The 27,438-nt window shown below is 38.8% G+C and overlaps 1 protein-coding gene across 1 annotated transcript in view; it reads right to left on the reverse strand.

The window, feature by feature from the left end:
* The window catches only part of PRICKLE3 (prickle planar cell polarity protein 3), a 1,188,758-nt gene that overhangs the window by 606,622 nt on the left and 554,698 nt on the right, over nt 1-27,438 (reverse strand). The window contains exon 2 of the mRNA XM_044080198.1: nt 22,556-22,641. Within this exon, the coding sequence (XP_043936133.1) occupies nt 22,556-22,641 (86 nt within the window). The remainder of the gene's footprint in view (nt 1-22,555; nt 22,642-27,438) is intronic.

Below are 27,438 nucleotides of genomic sequence, written 5' to 3' on the forward strand. Positions count from 1 at the left end.
GAATGGCCATCATGGTCATTGAAGGGAAAATTGCTATTTACTAGTGGAATCTTCAAGTGTCCAGGTACTTAGCTCAGAATCTAGTGGACACCAGGTGGTGGAAGTCAATGACCTAGATCTCCGTACAATTACAGGACAGTCCTCAGCTGGCACTGCACTCATTAGAGGCTTACCTGCTTGAAGTGAGAATCACTATCCTTCCTGAACAGAAGCTGGAGGTGTAAGCATTACCTTTTATTTATTTATACACAGACTCTTAGCTCTCCTTTTATCTAACCCACAATAGATATTTACATTTTGATGGAAGAAACTGGATGCCTACATAGGACAGTAAGTACTCTGGCTGACCCCTGCTGTTCAGTGAAAGCCTTGTAGATTCATATCCTTCTCACATAAGTGCTCTTATTACTGGCGCAGCTTTTACAATAGTCTACCTAGTGCTTTACCATACAGGCAGAACAGGCACTGCAATTTAAATTCCACTGTAGGTATAGTACAGTTGTATAAGGAATCAATCATAACACTAGCTGTAGGATCATTGCTGCATTTGTAATCTTTGGGACTTCAGCTGCAGGACAGGGCTAACATCCATCTGAATTTCCAGAGCATAGGATCACTGCTGCAGTCAAAAGTATTGGGACTACAGCTGCAGCAGTGGTCCAACATCTATCTCTATTTTGAGAGCATTGCACCCTTCCCAGCAACCAGACTGACTTCTCATGAATATTACCATATTTCCAGTACACACTCTTCCTTCCCAGGGATACTACAACATTCCCAGTACATTGGGGGGTAATCAGCCTGCACCAGTTTTTGTTTTTTTCTTGCCCAAAGATCCCCAGGTAAGAGTCTTCAGAGGGTCTCTATCACTTCATCGAAGTGACACTTCAACGAACAGCATTTCATTGTTAATGCCATTTATCAAATTCCGCTCATGTGGGGGGGCTGTGTCCCCCACACCACCCACTAGTTATATATACCAACTCAGAGATTGCACTACAGTGGGGAAAGGGCAAGTGCACTAATGCTGTTCACTGAACTGATGTTTTACTAAACTGAAAGGGACTTGTCTTCAGATGAATGAGAACACAATCATTGGTCACGATTCATTGCTTGATGCTTTAGAGCAGAATTTCTTCAGTTGTTTTGTTCCTTAGTGAAGCAAAAAGGCCTACTTCTGGAACATCTACAGAGAGAATTGGAAATCTGTTTCTGTCGAATATCCACTTGTGCAGTTGTCTATTCAGTTAATCTGCCACAGCACTGTATCAAGATGAAATCTAAGAAGTCCTCTGAGTCATCTCTGATTGCAGGGCACTCTAGTACCGACATTTGTTTACTGGAAAAATCTGTTTTCAGTGGAGGCGCAGGGAAACAAGCTCCACAAATAAACGAACAGAGAATACTTGTACATAAGTGAAAATTAACATCCTAAGGAGTTTGTGCTTACAAAGCCAGTTTTCAATAAAGTTAAAGGCACGTTATGTAATCTTTTCTAAATTTTCTGGATTGTCTGAGAGGCAGATGAGTGTGGAATCATCTGTATTCGGTAAAAGGGATGCTTATAAAGCTATTAAACATAAGAGGACCAAAGATAGAGCCATGTGTTGCACCTGTAATAATGGGTGGATAAGGGCAAAAGGGTAGAATTCCATTTGACTGCCTTGTAGTGTATGACAACTAATTATTAAAGCCCTGAAGAGTAGGATGTGAGATACTTATTGTGGAAAGTTATAGTAAGAGTTGTTTATGAGACACACTGTAAGTCTAGGAATAAGGAAGATATCCCTGGATTGTTTTATGTTATCTGTAAAAGTTAGGAGGGCAGCTGTCATGTTATGGGCAGGTCTAAAACCATAATGAGTATCAATAAATAACTGCTCCTTTAAGAGTTGCTGCAGTAGTTGTATATTGACACATTTTTCCACTATTTTTGAGTTGGGAATAAGATGGCGGTAGGTCTGAAATTAGATATTTCGGTAGAAGTGCCCCCTTTGTGGAACATAATGCTATGGCATTTTTCCAGATGGTAGGAATACAGGATTCCAGTGCTGACCTGGTTTTAAGGATGGAGACTAGATATACAATGGTGCTAGAAGCAAGTTTGAGGTATTCTGAAAGAAAGCTATCTGCAGAGGGTGAGCACTGTTGAAATTTGGATAATATTTTTTTCATGAAGGAGGTGGCAACTGTTTTTTATTGTAAGGTGGGGAGTATTAGTGGTTGTGGGTAGACAGGGGAGTCTAGAAAGAATTCTTTGGTGACTACAGCTATGCTGTCAATTAAGTAGGAGTTAAACTTAGTGGCTATTTCTAAGGGGGAGTTACTGGGGCAAGTGTTAAGGACATTGTTAGTTCTTGGGAGTAGCATTTGTTTAAATGGAGGACCAGACTTTATCTACAATTATTTTGTAAATCATAACAGTATTGTTTCTTTTCAAGGCTGACTTGCTTTTTGGTAAGGTTTTTTAAAGGGATGTTGGTTTTATGGAGTTTCAAGATTCTGGGACTCTTTCCATCCTTTCTCTCTATTTTGCCTAAGACTTCTCCTCTGATTATTAAGACAAGGGGCAACGTTAGATGTTGCTCTCTTCCTACATAGTGGGGACAAGGTTGTTTAGGATGCTTAAAGTTTTATTGAACCTTTCTAGTGCCTTATATTAGTGGTGAGGCTTTTGTACTAGTCCAGTTACCTGCTTTCAGAGCAGATACAATAATTCTGGGCTAAATTTTTAGAAATAATGAATATTTTTGTATTCTTGTTGTTTGGCATGGTGAGTAATAGTGTAATAGCTTGTGTAGGACACTGATCACTAAGGGATTCAGGAATGGTTCCTGATGCAGTGTAGCTGCAAGGATCAGATACAAAAATCCAATCAAGAATGTGACAGTGTCCTTGGATTTGTTAGAGAGAGTAGTAGGAGAATAAGCTGCTTAAAGCAATGATGGCTGACACTAGAGGGGTAATAAGAACTAGAAGTACTTCAGTCAATGTTGACATTACCTGCGATGACCGTTTCATTGGTAATATTGTGTGAGATCCAGTAAAGGATGTCTTCAAGGGTGGATATACTGTTTCCAGGGGGATATATGGAACAATTATACAAAGGAGTTTATGGTAATTTCATTTCATGTAGGAGATCAGTAGCTCTGCATTACTGAATTTGGGCAGACTTATTGTTAGTGGGGAAGCTTTACACTTGTTAGGATAGAGGACAGCTACCCTTTAGCTTATTTGTTTAGCCTCTCAGCTCTAATGATTCTATATCCTGGTTGAAGAATTTTTGAGTATTTTATAAGAGGTTTTATTCATGTCTCAGCAAGAGCAACAATATATAGTGCATGACGAAGGCAGGCCTGCATGTCCAGCCTGCAAAGACGATAAAAGTGTAGCCTCCCAGATCATTGTTTTTTTTTTTTTTGGTTATGTCTCCATACTGGCTTGAAAGCCAGGAATCTTTGCCATCATTTCCTTTACTCTGATATATCTGATCATTCAGTTGCTGTCCCAAGTGCCTTGTACCCTGACATTGGCTGAGACAATTCTCTCAGCTGAACCCAAGGCATACTGTTGTCAGGGTTTGAGTATTAATAGCCTGTTTGAAAGGAATATCTAGGTTGTTTGTTACATGCTGACTTCACTATGCCATCTCTTGTTTAATGCATGAGAACAAGTATGCAGTCTTCCTCCAAGGATTGCCTTTCCTGATCACCCTGACACCACCCTCCACACCTCTTAGATTCCATTGCAAAATCCTCATGTGTAGCCTTTCTTGAGAGACCATGAGGATGGTTACTGCCATCTATGGTAGGACCCTTAGAATCCCATTGATGAGATGTAGTTCCTCTTGGTCATGTCTTCAAACAAGAGAATCAGGAGCTCCACCTTGTTCTGGGGAAGAAATGCTCCCTGTGACAAAGTCAAGCAGAGCTACTGGGAAAAAATAATGTTTTTACAGGTAGTCAGATGAACTGGAGTGAGTTGAGACAAATAAATACCTATGCTTTGAAAAGCAAGTGTGGGTGTCAGCTAGTGCACTCCCTAGCTTCACCTGATACTGGGCCTAAGTAATGCAGTCATCTACATAAGGGTAAATGTGAATGCCTTTCACTCTACAGTGCTCTATAACTGGGCCCACACATTTCTGAATATCCTGGGTGCAGCAAATAATCCAAAGAGCAAAGAGGTAAACTGGTGGAGGGGTCATTCTGTTTTGAATTGGAGAATGCACCTTGTTCTCCATGTATTGTAATATGTAGGTAAGTGTACTTTAAAGTCCAGGGTAAGGGTAACCATCAGCACCTGAGAAACGGGAGAGGTATTAGAGTATTCTGAATGTTGTAACCTTTAAGAACTTGTTCAGGATGGAACAGGCCTAGAATACATCTCCAGGGTTCATCCTTCCTTGCTACTCAAAAATGTCTGAAATAGAACCCCTTTGCTTCCTCATCTTCCCTTGGGGAACTCTTTATTGTAGTATGCAGAAGACATGTGTCCAGTATAGGCTGCATAAATTATGACTGGTCTTTGGTTATGTGGGGTATTCCCCAAAATCTTGTAAAGGGCTGAATTGCATTTTCTATCCTTTGGATACAATCTGCAGTACCCTTTGTCATATTTCACCCATTACCATTTCATTTTGCAAATAAAGCTACTTACCTCCAATTCTGGCAAGAATTGTGGGGGGAGGGGGCTAAAGGCTGGAATGAGTTTTGAATAAGAGGTGTGGGATGGCAGAGTAATAACACAATTTATTTTATTTTACATTTGTTTACTGGGAAAAGTCAGACTGGAGTAAATGGCCCATTTTCAGCAGAGGCATGGGGAGAAAAGCTTCATTACAAAGGAATTTTAACAAGAGTAATGCATTATATGCACTTACAAACATAGGTGAGGTGAATTATGCAATACATAATACAAAATAGAAAGTTCACCCCGGGGATCACTCCAGTGGCTCTACTTGATAGAGGCACTGGGAACTAATGTCAGGTAACACGATGCCAGGGCACTTCTATGGGATAGGCTTGTAAAGGCTTCAGGACCGTTAGCCTAGTACACACCTATGAACCTATATACATATTATAGACAGGAATGGCTCCAATATAAAGTGAATAGCATGAAATGGCATATATTTTACAGAGATATTAAGACATGAAATAATGCATAACAGGGACGAAACAAGCAGAGTGAATATCAATAGAGACACAAGCATGCTTCTGAATACTAATGCTACTAGTTACATTTTCTCCCTGTCATTGCCTTGGCCCTGAGGGTCTTCAAGCTTCCCTTTATTGTTTCCCTGCCACATTTTCTTCTGAAAGACCTTCAACGTCATCTAATCCAATTTAATCTGGTGATGGTAGAAAGGCCAGTGTTTGAAAGGGCAGTTCCTGCTGTACTTGGGAATGGGTAAATGGGATATGTGATATACTCATTGTTTACAATGGATTCTAAAAATGTTACCCTTCTCCATTTTTTTTTCTTTCTGAGAGAGTGGTTTGAGGGTCAACTCCTTATCCACCAAGGCATTGAGGAGCAGTGCTTTCACATCTTCTGGCAGTGATTGTATCATCAGATAGGCATGTCCCCTAATCACTGGCCTAATTGCATCAGCCATGGATGTTGTTTTAATAGCATTATACCCATGCTTATCCAGTTGCATAGTGGACTACCAAGCTTGGTAAGTTTTGCCCTTCAAGGCTGTAAACAAAATCGCCCATGCATGTTCAACAGCTAGTGGGTGACGCTGCACTGATATTTAATCATATGAGCATGGTCCTAAAGGCCAGAGTTTGTGTTCTGTAAATTTCTTCTCCAGCAATTTAAGATGCTTCTTTCCTAGTCATCTAGAAGAGTATTTTGGGCTGGAAATAATTAGACCCCTTGCAGCATCCAAGGACACCTCAACAAAATCTACTACTAGATTTTTGTATAGACACTTACGAGTATCATGAACCATGTAAAATCAGTTATGTATCTTGGGACCATGGGATTAGTAATACAAGAATTGGAAGAAATGTTATCTGCGTTGGGGCTTCCTTGTCCAAAATGTCATATGTTTTTTGGCATCCAAGACATTATTGGCCTCCCATCTAAAGTGATACCTGATTAAAAAGGTCTCCCCAAATGCAATGTCCCTTGGGTATAGGCCCAATATGCAGGCTGTCTTCATCATCCATGTCATAGTCCAAAGGGGAGCACATGTGAGACCTAGAAGGGTACTCTCTTCTTTCCCTTCAGAACCTATGGAGTAAGTCTGTCTTTCAAGAGAGATAACCATCTCTTCCTTTTCTAAAGAGGGGCTCTTTCAGAGTTTAGATGGCTGGGTTCTTTTGGCTTGTAGGACATGAGGGAAAAAGAAAAAAGAAATCCTGAGCAATCTTCTGCCAGTCCAGAAAGGGAGATTGGGCTTGAACTGGGTACGGGGAACTTGCTTTGTATCTGACTCAGATGACAGCAAGGAATGCATAAAGACAGGCATTCAACCTTGTGGTATCTAGATTCTCCATATGATGGGAGGCATCATCCCTGTCATCAGAAAGGACAGCTGTGAATCTCACAGCTCAGCAGTGCAATTTGAGAATCTGCTCTAATACTACAGAAATATCAGCCTCCCAATCTCATCTTATAATTAGAGTCAATATCAAGTTCATGAGAACCAGTTCCCAACCAGACCACAATTAAATTATTTTCTACCTTGTAGGACATGCTTGTGGTTAAAGACATGTGATTTCTAGATGGGTAGTTCCTGTTGCCTTGGCAGTTACAGGTGCTGTAGTCAGGGGCTGCATGAGCATCTCTATGGATTTGAATCCTTCAGACCTAGGGGGACCAGTAGGTCTGGTTTTAATGTCCCCATCTTTCACTTAACCTTATGGTGGAGGAATCACTTTTGCAACCACCTCATCTTTCTTGTAGAGATGCCAATGTACAAAGACTCATGCTTCCTGGAAATATGGGATAGTTGCTGGGAGCTGTTGGTTAAGATGGCTTTACAGGTGAAGGACTCCAGGTTCTGCATGTTGAGATAGGCCTGGAGAACTTGCTTCTTTCTTCTCTGCATTTCTTGCTAAAATTATCATCAGCACAAGAACAAAATGACACATTGTGGGAATGTTCCAGACAAAACAAAGACAATATAAAAAAAAAAAAAAAAAAACACTGGGGTACTTACCTGGCCACCTCTGGATCATAAGCTGAACTGAAAGACTGACCACCACTTTCATACAAAGGTGAGTAAGTGTTGCTATACTGCAGTAAGAAAGTATTAAATATGGTAATGGTTGAGGTCTCTCCTTTATGTTGAAAACATGGTTGAATACCTAGCAATGAGTAAACTCAATGAGCTCTGCACATCACCCTTATTCTTAAAGATAGGTACCAAAACACTTTTTCTCCACTCCTCAGGCATCCTCTGACTTTCCAAAATTTCATTAAACAATCTAGTTAGAAATTCCACTGCCATTTCTCCTAAGCACCTCCATGCTTCCATTGGTATGTCATCTGGGCCAACAGCCTTTCCATTCTTCATCCTCTTCATAGCTGCCCTTACTTCCTCCTTGCTAATCTGTTTCACTTCCTGATTCACTATCCCCACATCATCCAACCTTCTCTCTCTCTCATTCTCTTCATTCATCAGCCTCTCAAAATACTCTTTCCATCTACTCAACACACTCTCCTCTCTTGTGAGTACCTTTCCCTCACTATCCTTTATCACCCTTACATGCTGCACATCTTTCCCAGCTCTGTCCCTCTGTCTAGCTAATCGGGTACAGGTCCTTTTCTCCCTCTTTAGTGTCCAATCTCTCATACAACTCTCCATATGCCCTATCCTTAGCTTTTGCCACCTCTCTCTTTGCCATGCCTCATCTCCTTATACTCATGTCTACTTTCTTCATCTCTTTGACAATCCCACTTCTTCTTCGCCAGCCTCTTCCTCTGTATACTCTCCTGTACTTCCTCATTCCACCACCAGGTCTCCTTGTCCTCCTTCCTCTGTCCAGATGTCACACCAAGCACCTTTCTAGCAGTCACCCTTACTAGTTCTGCTGTAGTTACCCAGCTATTCGGTAACTCTCCACTGCCTCCCAGTGCCTGTCTTAACTCTTCCCTAAACTCCACTTCACAATCACCCTTTTTAACTTCCACCATTTAATCCTTGGCACAGCTTTCACATTCCTCCTCCTCTTCTTGATCACCAACGTCATTCTACATACCACTAATCTATGCTGCTTAACTACACTTTCACCTGCCACCACTTTACAGTCTCCAATCTCCTTAAGACTGGCCCTCCTACATAGTATATAATCAACTTGTGAGCATCTTCCTCCACTCTTGTACGTCACCCTATGCTCCACCCTCTTCTTAAAAATACGTATTCACCACAGCCATGTCCATCCTTTTCGCAAAATCCACAATCATCTGACCTTCTGCATTCCTCTCCTTAACACCATACCTACCATCACTTCCTCATCCCCTCTGTTCACTTCACCAACATGCCCATTAAAGTCCGCTCCAATCACTAGTCTCTCACCCTTGGGTACACTCACCACAACTTCATCCAACTCACTCCAAAATTTCTCTTTCTCTTCGCACACCCAACTTGAGGAGCATATGCACTAACAACATTCATCATTACACCATCAATTTCGAGCTTCATAAACATCACTCGGTCAGACACTCTCTTCACGTCTAAAACACTCTTGGCATATTGTTCCTTTAGTATAACCCCTACCCATTTCTCCTGCCATCCACACCATGATAAAACAATTTGAACCCGTTTCCTAAACACCTGGCCTTACTTCCTTCCATCTGGTCTCTTGCACACAATATATCAACCTTCCTTCTCTCCATCATATCAGCTAGCTCTCTTCCTATACCAGTCATACTGCCAACATTCAAAGTTCCTACCCTCACTGCTACACTCCTAACCTTCCTCCTATCTTCCTGCCTTTGGGCACGCCTTCGCCCTCCTCTTCTCCTTCGGCCAACAGTAGCCCAATTTCCGCCAGCACCCTGTTGGCTAACAGTACTGGTGGCGGTCGTTGTTAACCCGGGCCTTGACCGAACCGGTATGCAATTATGAAAAGTTCTCCGCATCAGTAATTATGAATTATGCAATACATAATACAAAATAGAAAGTTCACCCCGGGGATCACTCCAGTGGCTCTACTTGATAGAGGCACTGGGAACTAATGTCAGGTAACACGATGCCAGGGCACTTCTATGGGATAGGCTTGTAAAGGCTTCAGGACCGTTAGCCTAGTACACACCTATGAACCTATATACATATTATAGACAGGAATGGCTCCAATATAAAGTGAATAGCATGAAATGGCATATATTTTACAGAGATATTAAGACATGAAATAATGCATAACAGGGACGAAACAAGCAGAGTGAATATCAATAGAGACACAAGCATGCTTCTGAATACTAATGCTACTAGTTACATTTTCTCCCTGTCATTGCCTTGGCCCTGAGGGTCTTCAAGCTTCCCTTTATTGTTTCCCTGCCACATTTTCTTCTGAAAGACCTTCAACGTCATCTAATCCAATTTAATCTGGTGATGGTAGAAAGGCCAGTGTTTGAAAGGGCAGTTCCTGCTGTACTTGGGAATGGGTAAATGGGATATGTGATATACTCATTGTTTACAATGGATTCTAAAAATGTTACCCTTCTCCATTTTTTTCTTTCTGAGAGAGTGGTTTGAGGTCAACTCCTTATCCACCAAGGCATTGAGGAGCAGTGCTTTCACATCTTCTGGCAGTGATTGTATCATCAGATAGGCATGTCCCTAATCACTGGCCTAATTGCATCAGCCATGGATGTTGTTTTAATAGCATTATACCCATGCTTATCCAGTTGCATAGTGGACTACCAAGCTTGGTAAGTTTTGCCCTTCAAGGCTGTAAACAAAATCGCCCATGCATGTTCAACAGCTAGTGGGTGACGCTGCACTGATATTTAATCATATGAGCATGGTCCTAAAGGCCAGAGTTTGTGTTCTGTAAATTTCTTCTCCAGCAATTTAAGATGCTTCTTTCCTAGTCATCTAGAAGAGTATTTTGGGCTGGAAATAATTAGACCCCTTGCAGCATCCAAGGACACCTCAACAAAATCTACTACTAGATTTTTGTATAGACACTTACGAGTATCATGAACCATGTAAAATCAGTTATGTATCTTGGGACCATGGGATTAGTAATACAAGAATTGGAAGAAATGTTATCTGCGTTGCGGCTTCCTTGTCCAAAATGTCATATGTTTTTTGGCATCCAAGACATTATTGGCCTCCCATCTAAAGTGATACCTGATTAAAAAGGTCTCCCCAAATGCAATGTCCCTTGGGTATAGGCCCAATATGCAGGCTGTCTTCATCATCCATGTCATAGTCCAAAGGGGAGCACATGTGAGACCTAGAAGGGTACTCTCTTCTTTCCCTTCAGAACCTATGGAGTAAGTCTGTCTTTCAAGAGAGATAACCATCTCTTCCTTTTCTAAAGAGGGGCTCTTTCAGAGTTTAGATGGCTGGGTTCTTTTGGCTTGTAGGACATGAGGGAAAAAGAAAAAAGAAATCCTGAGCAATCTTCTGCCAGTCCAGAAAGGGAGATTGGGCTTGAACTGGGTACGGGGAACTTGCTTTGTATCTGACTCAGATGACAGCAAGGAATGCATAAAGACAGGCATTCAACCTTGTGGTATCTAGATTCTCCATATGATGGGAGGCATCATCCCTGTCATCAGAAAGGACAGCTGTGAATCTCACAGCTCAGCAGTGCAATTTGAGAATCTGCTCTAATACTACAGAAATATCAGCCTCCCAATCTCATCTTATAATTATAGTCAATATCAAGTTCATGAGAACCAGTTCCCAACCAGACCACAATTAAATTATTTTCTACCTTGTAGGACATGCTTGTGGTTAAAGACATGTGATTTCTAGATGGGTAGTTCCTGTTGCCTTGGCAGTTACAGGTGCTGTAGTCAGGGGCTGCATGAGCATCTCTATGGATTTGAATCCTTCAGACCTAGGGGGACCAGTAGGTCTGGTTTTAATGTCCCCATCTTTCACTTAACCTTATGGTGGAGGAATCACTTTTGCAACCACCTCATCTTTCTTGTAGAGATGCCAATGTACAAAGACTCATGCTTCCTGGAAATATGGGATAGTTGCTGGGAGCTGTTGGTTAAGATGGCTTTACAGGTGAAGGACTCCAGGTTCTGCATGTTGAGATAGGCCTGGAGAACTTGCTTCTTTCTTCTCTGCATTTCTTGCTAAAATTATCATCAGCACAAGAACAAAATGACACATTGTGGGAATGTTCCAGACAAAACAAAGACAATATAAAATAAAAAAAAAAAACACTGGGGTACTTACCTGGCCACCTCTGGATCATAAGCTGAACTGAAAGACTGACCACCACTTTCATACAAAGGTGAGTAAGTGTTGCTATACTGCAGTAAGAAAGTATTAAATATGGTAATGGTTGAGGTCTCTCCTTTATGTTGAAAACATGGTTGAATACCTAGCAATGAGTAAACTCAATGAGAGGAAGGTGAAAAACTCTAGAAGTCAGGATAGATGTTGGACCTATACATAGGGGAGTATGTGCTGCTATACTGCAGTAAGAAAGAAGTAAATATGGTAATGGCTGAAGTCTCTCCTTTATGCTGAAAACATGGTTGCATACATAGCAATGAGAGGAAGGTGAGAAACTCAAAGTCAGGATAGATGCTGGACCTCACCTGTGGCTGAAATCCTAAAAATTATGACTGCAACAGTGGTCCACATAAAGAACATTTGCTTTTTACAATTGTACATGCCCACTATCAGTAATTCTGAAATATGAAAAAGTTCTATTTTGAGACAACTTTCAGGACAGCCAGAACTGGTCTGATGATTCTGATCAGTGAAAATGCTGAAGAACTCACTAAATATATTCATGACCCTAGGGTAACACTTGGGTGGGGGTGTGTTTTGAATTTTCTTTTTTACTTAACGAAAAAAATGTTGTAGCACTCCTACTGAAAAGTAGTTGTGCTGCCATATAAGGGAAGTGCTGCACACTACTTAGTTTCTAGATTTTCTGTTAGTTTCACCCACAGTCTAAACAATGAATCATACAGTATCAAAGGTTCTATGATTCATTGTCTAGCTTGTGGTGGAGTTAGACCAAACAGAAAGCCCAGAAACTTTGAACAATGAAAAGCAATGCAAATAGTTTAATGAGTCTGTACCTTGCAGTACCATAATGGCTTGATGTACATTTCAAGCAGAATGAACTTTTATAGTAAGTAAGACTTCTTTTTTGTCCTTGCAGGTTACCAGAAATTGTTGGAAGTGGAGTTTGCAGGGTGAATTTGCATTTAAAACCAAAAAAGGCAAAAAACAAGTCAGAAAACAGTACAAACAGAATTTAATAAAATGAGCGCTTTCGGAATAGTCAGTGCTCTTCCTTCATCAGATCCAAATACAATACATTTACGTGGTTTTATAGTGAAACCACATTCCAATTAAACAATTAATAATTAATCAATTAATAAAGTCACATGTTGTAAAAAACTTAAAATAACAACCATTTACATGAACCAAGTTGGAACACTTTACACTGTGGCTGGCTTATTACATATGTAAAAGAAAGATGAATTGCATTATTGTGGCCATTTTTATACATCATATTTACTTAATTTATTACAACCGGACATCTGAGCAGTATCCTATTTTCAGTTAAATGCTGGGTACAAGAGCCACCTGTGTATGAAAATCAGTTATTCTTGTCTGCTGTGGTTTACTTAAGTTGAACAATCATTGTCATCGCTTTGCAAGATTAATGTATGTTTGTATGAAGTACATGGAATACTTAAACTGTGGCTGGCTACAGTGTGGTTGAAGCAAGTTACTGTGGCCATTTTATTTTATAAATCAGACATATGAGTGTACACAATCAAAGTGGACACAATTGATGGGTACAGGAACTGCCTGTGGTTTAAAGTGACTGACTCTCCTGTCATTTGCTTAAGTTAAACAGTCATCATTCTGGCTTTGCAGGACTAACATCCTCCAAAACAATATGCTGCAAGAGACATCTCTTTTTGTGACTCAAGTGAAAAAACTTTATTGCAGCTATTGTTTGTGTGGAACAAAGTTGAAATACATTACAGTGGCCATTATCTGTATAACAATCAGGCATTTGAGCTTTGCATACTCAACAATTCAGCTACAACTACTGAGTATGGGGGTGGTTTGTACATGAGAATTACCCTGATGTTAAACAGACTGGCTTTCCATGACTAGTGTGCATTTGTGAGAACCACAGTAGAATGTTTTGCTATGGCCATTTTTAAATCATAGTCAAGCACCTGAGGTGTAAACAGCCAAAACTGAAAAAAAAATGATGGGTATGGAGGTCATCTGTGAATGAAAATGATTTATCCATGCAGTTATTTTATCACTGTTAACAGTCCCAGAACTAGCTTTGCAGGCGCAGTGCCACTTAATGTACTGTAATTGCTAAACTTCATGTAAAAGGAGTGTTGCTATGGCTTGTATACGAGTGTGTTACAGTGTATGAAAGAGTAATAAGTTAGCTATGGTTTCTTTCACTTTCCATCACAGTCAGTCATTAGCCTTGTATACAATGAGTGGCTGCCTTTGATGGTCTGGGCAGGTTGTATGTGAAAGCAAGTGATTGTTGCCACTGTGGTGCAGCAAATAGCATTGCTTTTTCACAGTTGATAACAATCTGAGTTGTTGGTTATATTTTATACCAGGTTTATTCTACATGTTCCCTTTGTCAGTATTGTTTTTTTCCAGGTGCTCTGGTTTCCACAAATGCCAAAGGCATGTTGTTAATAAAAGGGGCACTGGTGTTTCTCCAAGTGGCTTGTAGGCAGGCATGTAGTGTATGTGTGATTATTTTCTGATAGGCCTATTTTGTCAGTATGAATGTGTCGGTGTGAAAACATACAAAAGTACTAAAAATTTTACTGTTGGTCACACACAATAAAGGAGGTACATACATACACACTGTCAGACACATATACACAGCATGTCTCTTAACCCCTAACCCCAAAAGACATCCCCTTCTTAATTCAACCACCATTGCTCAGATGTGTGCAAAAAACATTCACATACCCAGAGTTCTTCTGATTAGCATTACAAAAGTGCAGTTAAAAACGTGGAATCTTTAAAAATAATGCCATAAAATGCATTTCAGTATATCTAGCCCCTCAAGACTTCTAGGGTCATAGTCACCCCAGACCCGTGGCTATACAAAGGGATTTGGACCCAGATTTAATGGGGGGCAATCTTCAGCCTCTGCCCCATGCCCCAGTTGGTCTAAAACTGGCTATACTCAGAGGTGTGCACAAAGGGTTTCAATAGCTCTTGGGGGTTGGCTAGGAACAGTGTGGTCAATAGTTCAAGAACTGTCCTTATGTGTAAACCTCAAATATATGCATGAAATGCTGCTGTAGCTTATACAGAGATAACATACTGTCTTGCAGCAACAAATTGGAATACATTACTGTGATCTTTATTTTTTCACTTTCCTCACAGTCAGACATCAGACATGTACAGGTAGATATATTTTATAAGTAGAGTTAATGAAGAATGTTGCACATGTCTGACAACAGGAAATTCAGTAATTTGACCATTTTTACTTTCACTGTCCCAGCCTAACATTAGAATAGCACAGAGATGGTGGCTGTCATTTGAGGTAGGGGTGAGGAGACAGGCTGTACTTATACAAGCCAGAAATTAAACTTTACATGCATTACTGGGGCCATTAAATCATTTAATTTCTTTTTTAACACCTTTACTGAATTATCACTTGTGACATAGGCAAAATTACATTTATATAAAAACAATCAAACCATATTAACACATTTACAAGCATTCTATATCACATATATTGTTATATGTTATATAATCTAAGCAACATTGTATAAATTATTCAGTGACTGCCTTCTCTTAAACCTCATTCCTCCTCCAAACCATTTTTTCTGAATGAATTATTCCAAAGATTTCCATTTTTTAAAACAAAAAACATCCTTTATTAAATTATCACTTATGACCTAGGCAAACATACATTTATATAAATGAAAACAAACCATATGGGCATAATTTTAGTTGCACACAGTATTCATCACTTATAATCTATCCAGTCATTATTCGGCAAACTTTCAAATTCTTTTAAACCTCATTCCTCCTCTCCTCCAAGACATTATGCTGCATGGACTCTTTTCACAATTCTTTTTTTCTATGTAATTTGCTCCTCAATTTTTCTAAAGATCCAATTTCCAGTTGTTCATCTCTGTTGCTATATTCAGTACCTCTAGTACAGTTGGTTTAGACTTTGATTTCCATTTTCTAGTAATTGTTGTTTTTGATAGCTACCATAAGTTAGACTCTGCATGGCCTTACTATGTCTAGGCAATTCCAATTCTGTACCATAGGTCAAAAAATGATTTCCTTAGTTATGCCAATTTGCTCACCCAGTATTTTCTGATAGAGTAGTCTGCAGGGAATTGTTAAAGTCTGCCAACTCATTACACCCCCAAATTTTCCCAATTACTTTTTTCTTCCCCATTGCACCTCCAACATTTGCTATCTGTCTGGAGTCTAATTAGGGTATAAATACCTATGTAAACACTTCCAAGCAAATATCCTAACCCTGTAGACTTTGTTGCATATATCACCCATTATTTCTTTGAAAATTGCTTATTCATTCTCTTCCAAATCCTCTTTAACCTCCTCTGATTGATTCTTACAGTTATCATGCACTATTTTATATGTTCTACTAATTATCCCTTTTTAACAGCAGCTTCAGTTCTAGATTCTGCTAAAACTCTACCAGTGCTGGTCTTTCCCTTAGGATTCCCCTATTTATTTCTCTTTGTCTACACTCTGATGTCAATCCTTGATAGGGAAGGTAATCTCTCTAGACTGCAGTCCCAATAAATTATTGGCCTCTTCCCATTCTACTACCTTTGCCTCTCTAATTTGTTCTCCATAGCTTGGTTCCTTTGCCAGTTTTCTCCAGTAAATTCCAGCCCCCTCTTGTCTATTGTCTGTATTCTTAATTGCAGTCATCCCTAATTGCAGAATTTCCTTTCTCTATTCCCATGCTGGCTTAATTCTTAGAATATTTTCAGCTGCTTTATGAATACAATATTCTGTATTCTTACTACTATTCTTCTTAAGGATGTGCATCCAAAATTCCAGTCTCTGTTTCTTGAACTTCCCCCATGATTCATCATCATCCCTTTCTACTTTGAATTATAGCTGTCTGCTTGTGCTATGTATAGGCACCTTAACTGTGCAGCTCTGAAACACCTCTTCAAATCAGATAATCCTAAACCATCTTGTTCTATTGGAAGTATCAGATTATCCCATTTGACTCTTGCTGTCTTTCCCTCCCAGAACAAAATCCTTTAACTCCTTATTAACTTCTATCCACAACTTCTACTCTGGTTGATAAAAATATGCCTGATCTGTGTATAAAACTAAAGGGACTAAAAATATTTGACTGTTTGTACCTTTCTAGCTATATCCATAAAAGGAGTTTCCAACATTTCAGTTTTGTATCATCTTTTGTTTAGTCTCTCCCCACATATCCTTAGGTGCCGTAACAGATTCCTTTTTAATCCATACTCCAAAGTACTTCACTTTATCATGTCACCATAAATATGGGTATTGCTGAACCAATTTACATGTGGGTACATACTTTACAGCTATTACCTTCATTTTATCTTCATTGATTTTGCATCCTGAAGATACTTGAAACTGTCTCAATGTACAACACTAAAATGTCCTCTTCTAGTTTTATCAGGTACAAAATAATAGCATCTACAAATAAAGCCAGCTTTTCTTGACTACCATACCAATTATATCCTTGAATTTCTGAGTCCCTTCTTTTCTTTGCCAATGGTTCTAAATATAATGCCAATAACAAAGGGAAAAAGAGGACACCACTGCCTGGTTTCTCTGCTCAAAAAGTAGTTATCAGAGAGGAAACCATCTATTTTAATTTTTGCCTGTGATCCCTTCCAGATCTTTCAGTTTCTTCCCTCCTAGCTTCCAAACGTCCACAGGAATATCATCTCTTCCTGGGAACTTTCCATCAGATTGGTTATACATTACCATTTTTATCTCATCTCCTCCTACCCTATTAGTAATTGAGCCTCTTCTACCTCTAACCTTGGCATTTAATTCTTCCATAAACATTTTCATTTGTATCTTTTCTTGATTTCCATATTTCTCTGTTTTATACAGATTTTCATAAAATTCCCAAAATATTTCTAGTACCTCTGCAGTATCTCTGGTTATCTTTCTTGTTATAGGCTTTCTATGCTTGGCGACAACACTTTCTACTTTCTGTTGCTGGAGTTGTTATGCTAAAATGTTTTGTGCTCTGTAGTTATTATCAAAAGGCAGTTGCTTAACAGCAGTCTTTCTAAACCCATGCATATTATCAAGTTAATCCCTTATTTTATGTTTTGTATTCTGCAATTGCTCCTCTTCTTGTTCTGTGGGATTCCCCCATTCTGCAATACTTTAACCTGTCAGTCCCTCTAAATAATTTTCGTTACTTCTTAACCATATCTCTCTATTTCCACTCTACTTTTTAAACTCCACTTTAATTTTATCCCACCTCTTAGCTATATTTTTCAGAAGTTTCTATGTTGTCTAACAACTCCTGAATAATTTCCACTACCTATTCCTTAAATTCTTCTCTTTTTAACAGATAGGTGGGAAACCACCCGTATCTCATTTTTATTTCATTACCCTGCATTTTTATTTTAGTTATTGGTGCATGCTCTAAAATTGTCATTAGATGCATATCAAAATTTTCAAATGAATACACAATTTTTTTTTAAATTTCTGTCTAACCTAGCCAGGTTTTTGTACATTGAGGAATTATATGTAAATTCACTCCAAACTCCTACACTGAATTCATATCTTCTTTGCCAAATATTTGCATAAATGTCTTCAAAAAATCTACCTTCTTTTGTTATATTTTCCCTTTTAGGCCCCCGGACATATCATCACTACTGCAAATCAAATTCCAGTCCCCACCTCTAAGTAATAGTCTCTGCTGACAGCTGATTTTTCTCTCTTAGTATTTTCTTAAGCTGTGTTGTAGCAGTTTTAGGTGGAATACAAATACATGCCAATGTAATCCTCCTCCCTTGCCAATAGACTCTTAGTACTACAAATCTGCCATTATTATCTTTTCCTCCTCTTCCAGATTAGGAAAAACACTTGAATGCTTTCAGAAAACATCATCTCTTAGCCATTGAAAGAATTGCACCTTATATGATTGTCTTCATAGTAAAACGAGAACCAGATAGTTGCTTCTACTATAAGCACTCATCTGCTAGAGGAAAACTTTATTATATTCAGTGTTCTTTTTGTATTTGTTTATTTCCCCTTAAAGCTTGTTACTAGATCAAGCCAAGGACCTTAATCCAATCATTCCTCTATGCAAGAGTAAGAAAAGGCATATCAATTTTTCTTATATCATGCTCTTTTCTCCAGACTTTTCTTCACTTTTTACTTTGCAGTGCCTACAATTCTTAAAACTGAACAAGGAGAAATAAATAAGGAAAAAAGAACAAGGGAACCTGTCTACTTTATTATCCCTATTGCACTCAAAAATAACTGAGTAAGCTTTACTTTATAACATGCATGTTATGTCATGCATTACAAAAATACTACTGTTAAGAACAAAACTTTGTTTAACTTGCAGTTAACTTTCCTTCCTCTTCCCTGCTCCTAAATGTTCTTTCAATCATTAATGACATGAAGCAGGGCATATGCTTTGGAGTTCCTACAAGTTTAACAAAGTTGTTTTCTTGTTCTGTCATGTTTCACAAACATAAGTAATGCTTTATAATCCCACATTTGTCAGTTTCTGAGTTGCTGATATTCTGTTTATGTCCATCTCCCAAATCATTTCCAATGCACTCCCAGTACTTGTAGTCAACTCATGCTTTTTTCTCTCTCTCAAGCATTTACTTTTGAAATACTAGAAAAGGTTTCACTGGCACGGTCTCTCTATATATAGGCTTTATTACCAGAAGATCAAGAAGCAGAATCTCCTGTTTGATAGCTCACTTTTTGTTGGGCAAATATTTGTATTTCCTCCTTAATATGTTCTGTCTCAGAAATTATTTTAATCCTCCAGGAAGAATATTCTGAAAATAGCTGTGTACAGCAGCATGAATCTCACTCCTGCTTCTTGACATTCCTGATTACTAGAATAACTTTAACCCTCTTCTGCCTGATGCAATGAATAATCATTTTTCACAAACACTTTACTGTCTCCCACTTTTAGTACTTTTCCTTCTGCCACGTATTGTCAGAATCAACTCTTTCTGCTGGTAGGACTGCATCTTTACTATTAAAGGTCTAGGTGGCTTTCGCATGACCAGGTTTGGAGCATACAGATGTGCCTTTTAAAATTAACAATGCTTGCTGTGGAATATCAGTCTAGTTGCTTATTTCTGCTTCATAAAATCAATATAGCCGGTTTCTTCCAGTTTCTCTGGTAAAGCATAAAATCTCAGATTTTTGCTACATGCTCTATCCTCTAATCCTGTCATTTTTTGAAACATTTCTTGAGCAGTCTCATCACCTCATCTGATTATCTGTTTACAGCTTCTTCCATTTTTTCCAGCCTTTTGTTAATTAAGTTGAAATACTCCTTCAGTGTTTCATTTATTTTAATCAGTTCTGAGTGCATTTGACTTATTTTGTTCCTCTATTTTATTGGAAGTCATGTCTTGCACAAAAGCTGGAGACTGCACTGCTTTTAGCTGAACAGCTTCAGAATTCTTCATAGTCAGTGTTTTCTCCTCGCCTTTTGTGATTGACTTTCTTTCAGGTTTTCTGATTCTTTTACTTATGGGCCAGTTACTGAAATTTACCTAAAATGACAAGTTCACTTGCTCTCTTTTCTGAGTTTCTCTTTTCAGACTGGGAGAAATGAAATTAAGCAGTTATTCAGTGTGCATTAAATCATTTAATTTCTTCTGATTTCAGATCATAGAGATACAAAGAAACTATCATTTAAGAGTAGGGAGGCAAGCAGAATTCCCAGACTTGTGTGTCTTCCAAAAGTCAGTTTATTGGAAACTATGAAACTACCTGTGTCAGGTTTGAATATTTCTTTAATGAAAGAAAATAAACAAGGCTGAAGTTCTTTCCATGCTCACTTTTTTTTTGTCCAGGACATCACTATATCAAACCATTGGAGAAAAAAAAAGCTATATAATGCACCTATCATCATCTAGAATGATATGGCTATTGGGGGCCTAACCACCACCATAGCCCTGCTTAATTCAATTGTTTTCTCCATGATTATTACAGTTAGGATGTATTGAAAGGAAGGACAAAACTGTTACAGAGTAAAACAAATTATAGAAATGAATTTCTACCCTTACAAATCTTTGTTCGGGCTACCACTGAATCGAAAGGTTCATAAGTCGTTATTAAGAATGATGTCAGTGAGACCAAGGAGGAGCCTAGCCCAGTTTTACAACTGCCTCACAGAACTTTCTGAGCTTATGCAACTTAAGAACCTCACAGCAGGCAAATGAAGACTGGTGGGAATTAAACCCTGAACTACAGGAAAGAAATTAACAGCTCATATCCTTAACCCTCTATGCTAAGCTTGTAAAAACCTTTAAAATACACCTCAGCATATCTAGAATCCTATTGGTTCTGGGGGCCTAGCCTTTTTACAAGTGCAGAGTGGCCAGGTAGGGTGAGTTGAAAGGATGAAGAAAAATGCTGAAGAGGGGGAAAAACAAGAAATTGGTAATCTTCTGGGTAGTGTTTGGTGGGCAGAATGGATTGGGGATGAGATGCTTGGGGATGAATGTGTGAACTTCTATGAGTGGCAAGTAACAGAGATCCAACACCTAGGACAGGAATTTTATCTAACTGAAAATAAACAGATACTGGTCACTCAGGTTGTCATTAAGAGACAGTCAGACTTGCCACATCAAAGTGAGAATCAGAGTGAAAACAGTTGCTCAGTCCTCTGTAAAGTGGGCTGCTGCTGATCTGAGCTTTTTACTGAATTCAGTCTGCCACAGCAAGGCCAGACAATAGGTTAGATAACTTTTTAAACAACTGGACAACCTACTTATTTTGCACTTAAAGGACACTACAATGACTAACTTTGTTTATTTATATGCATTTGGTTTTATTTATTTATTTAGCTCAGATGGACTTTCACGGTAAACAGTCAATCAATCCATCAAAATAAAAACATTTTCAGGAAAGGTCCAGGAAGGAAGGCTCCAAAATAATAAAAACAGTATATGTTAAAGAAATTACCAAGAAAATCTATGCTAGCATTATGTCGATGTCATTTTGTGCTCCTCAATATTACATGAAGTAATTATTCCCTGAACAACTAGCATTAAGAATCAATGGTAAAATGATAAAATGGTAAAAAATTATTACTGAGATGACCATTCAAGAGGTTCAGGAAAAGAATACACACAAAAGAGGGGAAAAAATAACATACAAGTACATACAGAACAGTGACGACTATAATTGATGAATGTATAACAGAGAGTCAAGAAGACAAGCATTCTGGCTATATCTCAACTTGAAACATTTAGTTTGCTCTACACTGATATACATTTACTAACATTCAGATCTGCCATAGGCTCATCTCAGGTATATTTATTTTCAAAGACAAAGTACAACAGACTGAAATCCAGCTGGACACAGTCCAGCTTTCAGATAAGCCAACACATCCAAGCAATAACAAATTATAATGCAAGTTTGAACCAATCCTCTGGGACAAGTTTTGACAGTAGAGAATGGAACAAAAAGGCCTGTCACCACCAGCGCCATAACTCGCAAACTCTAAATGCAAGAAATCTAAATAAAGCCAAAATAATGGGGGTGGGGGGATAAAGGGTGAAGCTCAGGGACATAATTTAAATATTGCTCTTATAAACTTAGAAAGTTGCTAGAATAACAGATTTTGCATTAGCATGCATTTTCTGAAGGATACGAAGTCTGAAACCCAAATGTATGTGACTATTTTGACTTCAGTCCTCAATAATTTGGCAGAAAAACACAAACTTTATAAAGAACAGACCAAAAATACAAGACAAAAATCTGGACGCTCATTGAAAATTTGTACAGTTGACAGGTATGAGCAGTACCATATAGCCTTTATTTTAAGTTAGAGCTAGACTATTTATGGAAAATCAGCACTATACTAACCATTAAATAGTGGATGACCCAGACCTGGACTACTTTCTCATTTTGCTTAGATAGAGATGGTTGCGTATAATGTTTCAGTGTTTTATGAACCCACTATCCAAACAAAATGGAGAGAGTTGCCAAAGCTAAAAACTAGAACCTGGAATCTGATGCACCAGAGCTTTAAAATGATAGTTTACATCTAATTCACATATGTGGGCCGGTGCATAACAATGACAAACATATGCATTTTCTGGTAACAATGCACTACAAGCAATGAATATATCTTGCTTAATGCAAACTACTTTTCAACCGTACCTCCATCCGTGGACAAGAAATCCAGGACACTGCTCCCCACACGAATTACAAGGCTGACCTCTGTCTGGATCCTCTGCCTCACTCAGCTGAAACAAAATGAGATGTAAGTGATCAGAGGTTTTTACAACTTTGGGCTAAATTTCAGTATTGCATTTCTTACTTAACGTGAAATCAAGACTTGAAAAGAACAGCATGAAAAACAGATGTAGTACACATTATGGGAACAAAAGGCCATACAGTATTTATTTAGTAATACAGGAAAAGGTAATAAGTGGTACACTATCCAAAAATGGAAACTATATTATCAAGCCAATGATATTTTTAGAACATTGCAGCTTCATCAGTTTCCTGAAATTATCTGAACAAATTGCAAGAAGAAAAAGTACTTATAACAAACTTGTTTCTTCTGAAGAATTAACTAGAGAATTTCATAAAAGAACATAATTCCAGATTGATACAATTATCTTGGCTCCAGATTTCTGCAGCAATTTGAAAATGAACATGCATGTTTACATTTTGTAATACAAATATAGTTCCCAAGATGCTTTGTTGCAGATTTAATAGCCTTGAGATTAAAACAAAAGGTGTCAACTTAAAGGTTCAACGTTATCTTTATCCTGATAAATAAAAAGCACACAGCCCAAGTTGGACAATCAAAATATTTATAAAGGAGATATAATTGTGATGTTTATGCAGTATTTGTATTAATACTTGGTTTATACCAAACTGTTTTGCTCAAGAAATAGAGACAAAGCCAAAAAATAATGGAGGACAAAGGCCAAATCCTGAGACAATTCTTAACTTAGTTTTCTTCACTTAGAAAGTTAAAACCGCAACAAGGTTTGAATTAATGTGCATTCTTTGAAGAATAAGTACAAAACTCTAATACTTGTAATTATTGACTCTGAGTGAATTGCACTATAAATCAAAACTTTTACAAGAGGTAGCTCAAAAAGTCTGAGGCAAAATCAGGAACAACAGAGAGCTATGCAGGAAATCCTGAATAGTAAATTAAGTGAATGTCTGCAGAGTTTTAAATGGAAGAGCATCTAGGTCATATTAATACTTTTAACGAAACTAGGAAAGACTGTGCAATTTATATTGAAAGAGAGGAACTATATTATTTTGTAAATTATATTGTAGTAGACAGACAATACAAGTATTGTTAGATAGAAAGAACCACATCTTATGGACTGTTAAGTTGTTTGGGCTGTACAGTGGTCCAGTGGTTAATGTTGTTGACTCACAGCAAGAGGTTGTCTGGTTCGATTCTTGGCTGGGGTGCCTTCTGTCTGGAGTCTGCATGTCCTCCCTGTGTTCACGTGAGTTTCCTCTGGGTACTCTAGTTTCTTCCCACATTCCAAAGACATGTGTCTGGAGTGTTTCTCTCTGGGCCTCCACTGAAAATAGGCTCTGCCCTAGTCGGACTTTCCCGGTCAACAAATATTAAATAAATAAATAAAGTAATTGAAAATAGGCTCTGTCCTAGTCGAACTTTCCCAGTCAACAAATGTTAAATAAATAAATAAAGTAAACAGTCTGTAATTCACTTAAAGAGATTGTAAACTCTTTATGGAAATCAGTAACTGCAGAGCATTTTAAATTTCATAAGTGAAATTAAATATAATAGTCTTTTGGGATACAATTATCTGAAAATTATAGGTTTAGAAAAGGTCTTACAGATGCACAGATAATTTTGTGCAGCATACATTGGTAAAGCATACCAAACATAATGTTTTGGAAGGGAGATCTGACACCTGAACAATCATTAAACATGGGTAACTGCATTCATAGGCATTATCCGTTCTGTGTACTAAATACAATGCACTAAGCATCATACCTGCTGTATAACTAGGCACCTGACTCATGAAAAGAATGATGCGCTCATCCTTATACAATCCAGGTGTTACTAAGAGAAAGTATAGATGTGTAAAATCTTACCATAATGACATATGTCCTTGTGATGATGTGAGGTATTGCCAGCTATGCAAGGAGAAGTAGGGCAGTGGATGTGTAACATATGCCAGCACAGCTAGCTGGAATTTAATAAAAAATTGTATATCACTTGAATAGCAAACTTGATTTGTACAGATGTTTGTGTTGGAAATGGATTTGTAAATTTGCTTGTGTTAAAAATGTACCAACACCAACAGTGGGTCCTGACTGTATTTTAACTGAATTAAATATATACCTATCTATCTATACATAACAGAGGATACTTAAAGAGAAGAAGTTCCAGCTAACTATGAGAAATAGTAAGAAATTAAATTACTGGGCCTAGCCCATAAAGATGTTATCTCACAGTTTTGAATGAAGCTAGAAATGCAAGGTCTGTAAGAAGCATGGTTTGTTAGTCTCTGCAGGAGGAGGAGAAGTTTGTAATGGACTTCCAGATGCTGCACCAGATCTGAGCAATGCTCTTGCAAGTGTATTACAGGCATGTAGGTGCTAAGTCCTGGCAGTTTCTAGCAATGGTGGTTGCATGGGATCCAGAAGTCAGATGACCAGATGTATGTAATGCCATTCTCTACAGAAATGATGTTTTAATATTAGGTGAGGCAAGTTTCAGAGCAGTCTGTTTCTTAGAACCTGATATAGAAGGATCCCTCACCTACTTCATCTGGCCTTGCTCTATTAAGTAAGTAGGAACAGTAATTCTCTAAATCAGCCAGAAAAATATAAGAAGAATAGTTAAGTATTGTTTTACTGTAACTGTGTGAATCTTTCTAGCTGTATTATTTTCATGTCCTTTTATTATTTATTATTAAATATATTTAAACTTTTCATCGTGGCTAGTCCTTTAGAAAATGTTTTAACCTTTGAAAGTACTTGTATCTATTGGTGATACTGTGGCCACTCCTGGGGCCTGGTTGTTTGGTCAACATTTCCATTTGTATAAGTATTAATTTCACTCAGTACAAATGGGTACCCTTGCAAGAGCCTAAGGTACCTGGCTTTGTAGTGTCTGGTGGCAGTGATAACTACCTTATAGTCTGGGCAGAAGGGTGCACAGTAGGTAGATCTGTGCCAGCCTTTCCCAGGTGTGTGTGTGTGTGTGTGTGTGTGTGTGTGTGTGTGTGTGTGTGTGTGTGTGTGTGTGTGTGTGTGTGTGTAAATCAAATCTCAATGTGCGTCAGCTATTTGGACCAGGGACACGAAGCACTGGTTTCACAGAGGGGGTGCTGGAGCACTTGGCTTGGACACTCAGCTGATGACTTAAATCTATAGCTGTGCTAGTGGGAAGCCTTTCTGGGGACCTGGGGAGAGACAGAGAGAAACCCAGACCCTGGGCTGAGTGTGTTCCCTGTGTGCTCTTAAGGGAAATTGCACTTGATGCAGAGAGGTCTGCTTCTAAAAATACTAAGTGCATCCATTTGCATTCCAAGTAAACGTCCCTCTCCAGTGTCAGTGATGAGGATTCAGGCTCCTTGATTACTGGCCCAGACTGGGGGAAGTCACAGTCCCTCTCTTCACTGTTGCAGTATTCATAACATGAGGGATTCCCCTGCCAAGGTCAACCTAACAACTTGCGAGTATACCAAAAACAAAGCCTTTTACTAATTACAAATATGTGGGACATCACATGCATGCTCCCCGTGTACATAGGGCATACATGCGACATCTGCATGTACTATCCTCAGAATGTCTCTGCTGCCAGTCTGGATGCCATCTTCAATCAATGGTCAGCTCTCAAGTTGTTTGCTACTGTATCAAGCCATTTAAGATAAGTGCCCCAATGTTTTTTTTTTTCTCCTTCTTATTTGGTACTGTGTTTGTGAGTTTTTTCATGTCATCCAAGAAAGGCAAATGCCAGTGTGGGAGACAGATTCCACATAAAGATAGTCACGAGGAGTGCTTATTTTGCTTAGGGCCTACTCACAACCACAAAACTTGTTCCATTTGCCAGGCCTTTCCTCCTAATACTTTATGTAGTTAGCTGTCCTCATAGCTATGTATTTAGAAAACCAATGTGCTAAATGCTTAGCAAAAGATGCTATGGAGGGTACGTCTGGGTCTTCTGCTGAGTTAATGAGGAGAAAGACCAAACAGTCTAGGTATGGCTCTTCAGCTGCACCTCCTACATTAGACGTCTCTCTCGAGGCTGATGCAGGCCCAGAGGTCTGTCTGGTCCTTGGTTCAGATTCTTTGGCTGAAACCAGTTCAGAGGTCACCATGGAACTGACAACAGGCACATCTTCAGAGACTCTGCAGATATCTGCTTCAGATATACAGTGGGAACAGAGACTCTTTATTTCAGAATGCCCTAGGGGGAATCCCTCAAATATTAATTAGGGAGGAAGCCCTATCTACAACTGTGGAGTGCAGGCCAACGTTGGGCCCTTCCACTTTTCATAAGGTGGATGTGCACATTAAAAAGAAGCAAAAGACAAAGTAATCTGCTTCTCCCAGAGATCCGCAAAGTGAATGGCAGAGTTTTACCCAAAGCTTATTTAATGCTCTTATGGTCCTTAAGCCTCCTTCTGGTCTCTCTATCCTCATTCCACCTTGGACATATTCATCAAAAAAGAGAATTAGGGAATAGGATTCTTCTGAGGAAGACACTTCTTCAGATGATGAATCCTTAGCCTACCCTACCCAGATTCTTTCTCCTCTGGAGTATGCTTCTCCAGAAGAGGAGTCTAATGGTACCGATTCTCTCATAGAAGACATTACTTTTGGGAAAACTATTTCCAAAATGAGGGAGTTTTTCAAACGGGAATGTTCCCAGGTTAGTGATGTGCAGAAGAAATACTATGACCTATTGTAAATGGAGTCCCCTTCACCTTCTGCTGCTCCTCCAGTTTTGCCTGCTTTATTGGATGCTTTTGTTTCAGCATCCCAAACTCCAGATTCTCAGCCCCTGGCCCCAAGAAGCCAGACCA

This window comes from Protopterus annectens, chromosome 8.part0 (assembly GCF_019279795.1).
Source record: "Protopterus annectens isolate FY-2018-M chromosome 8.part0, PAN1.0, whole genome shotgun sequence".
In the NCBI taxonomy this organism is placed as follows: domain Eukaryota; kingdom Metazoa; phylum Chordata; order Ceratodontiformes; family Protopteridae; genus Protopterus; species Protopterus annectens.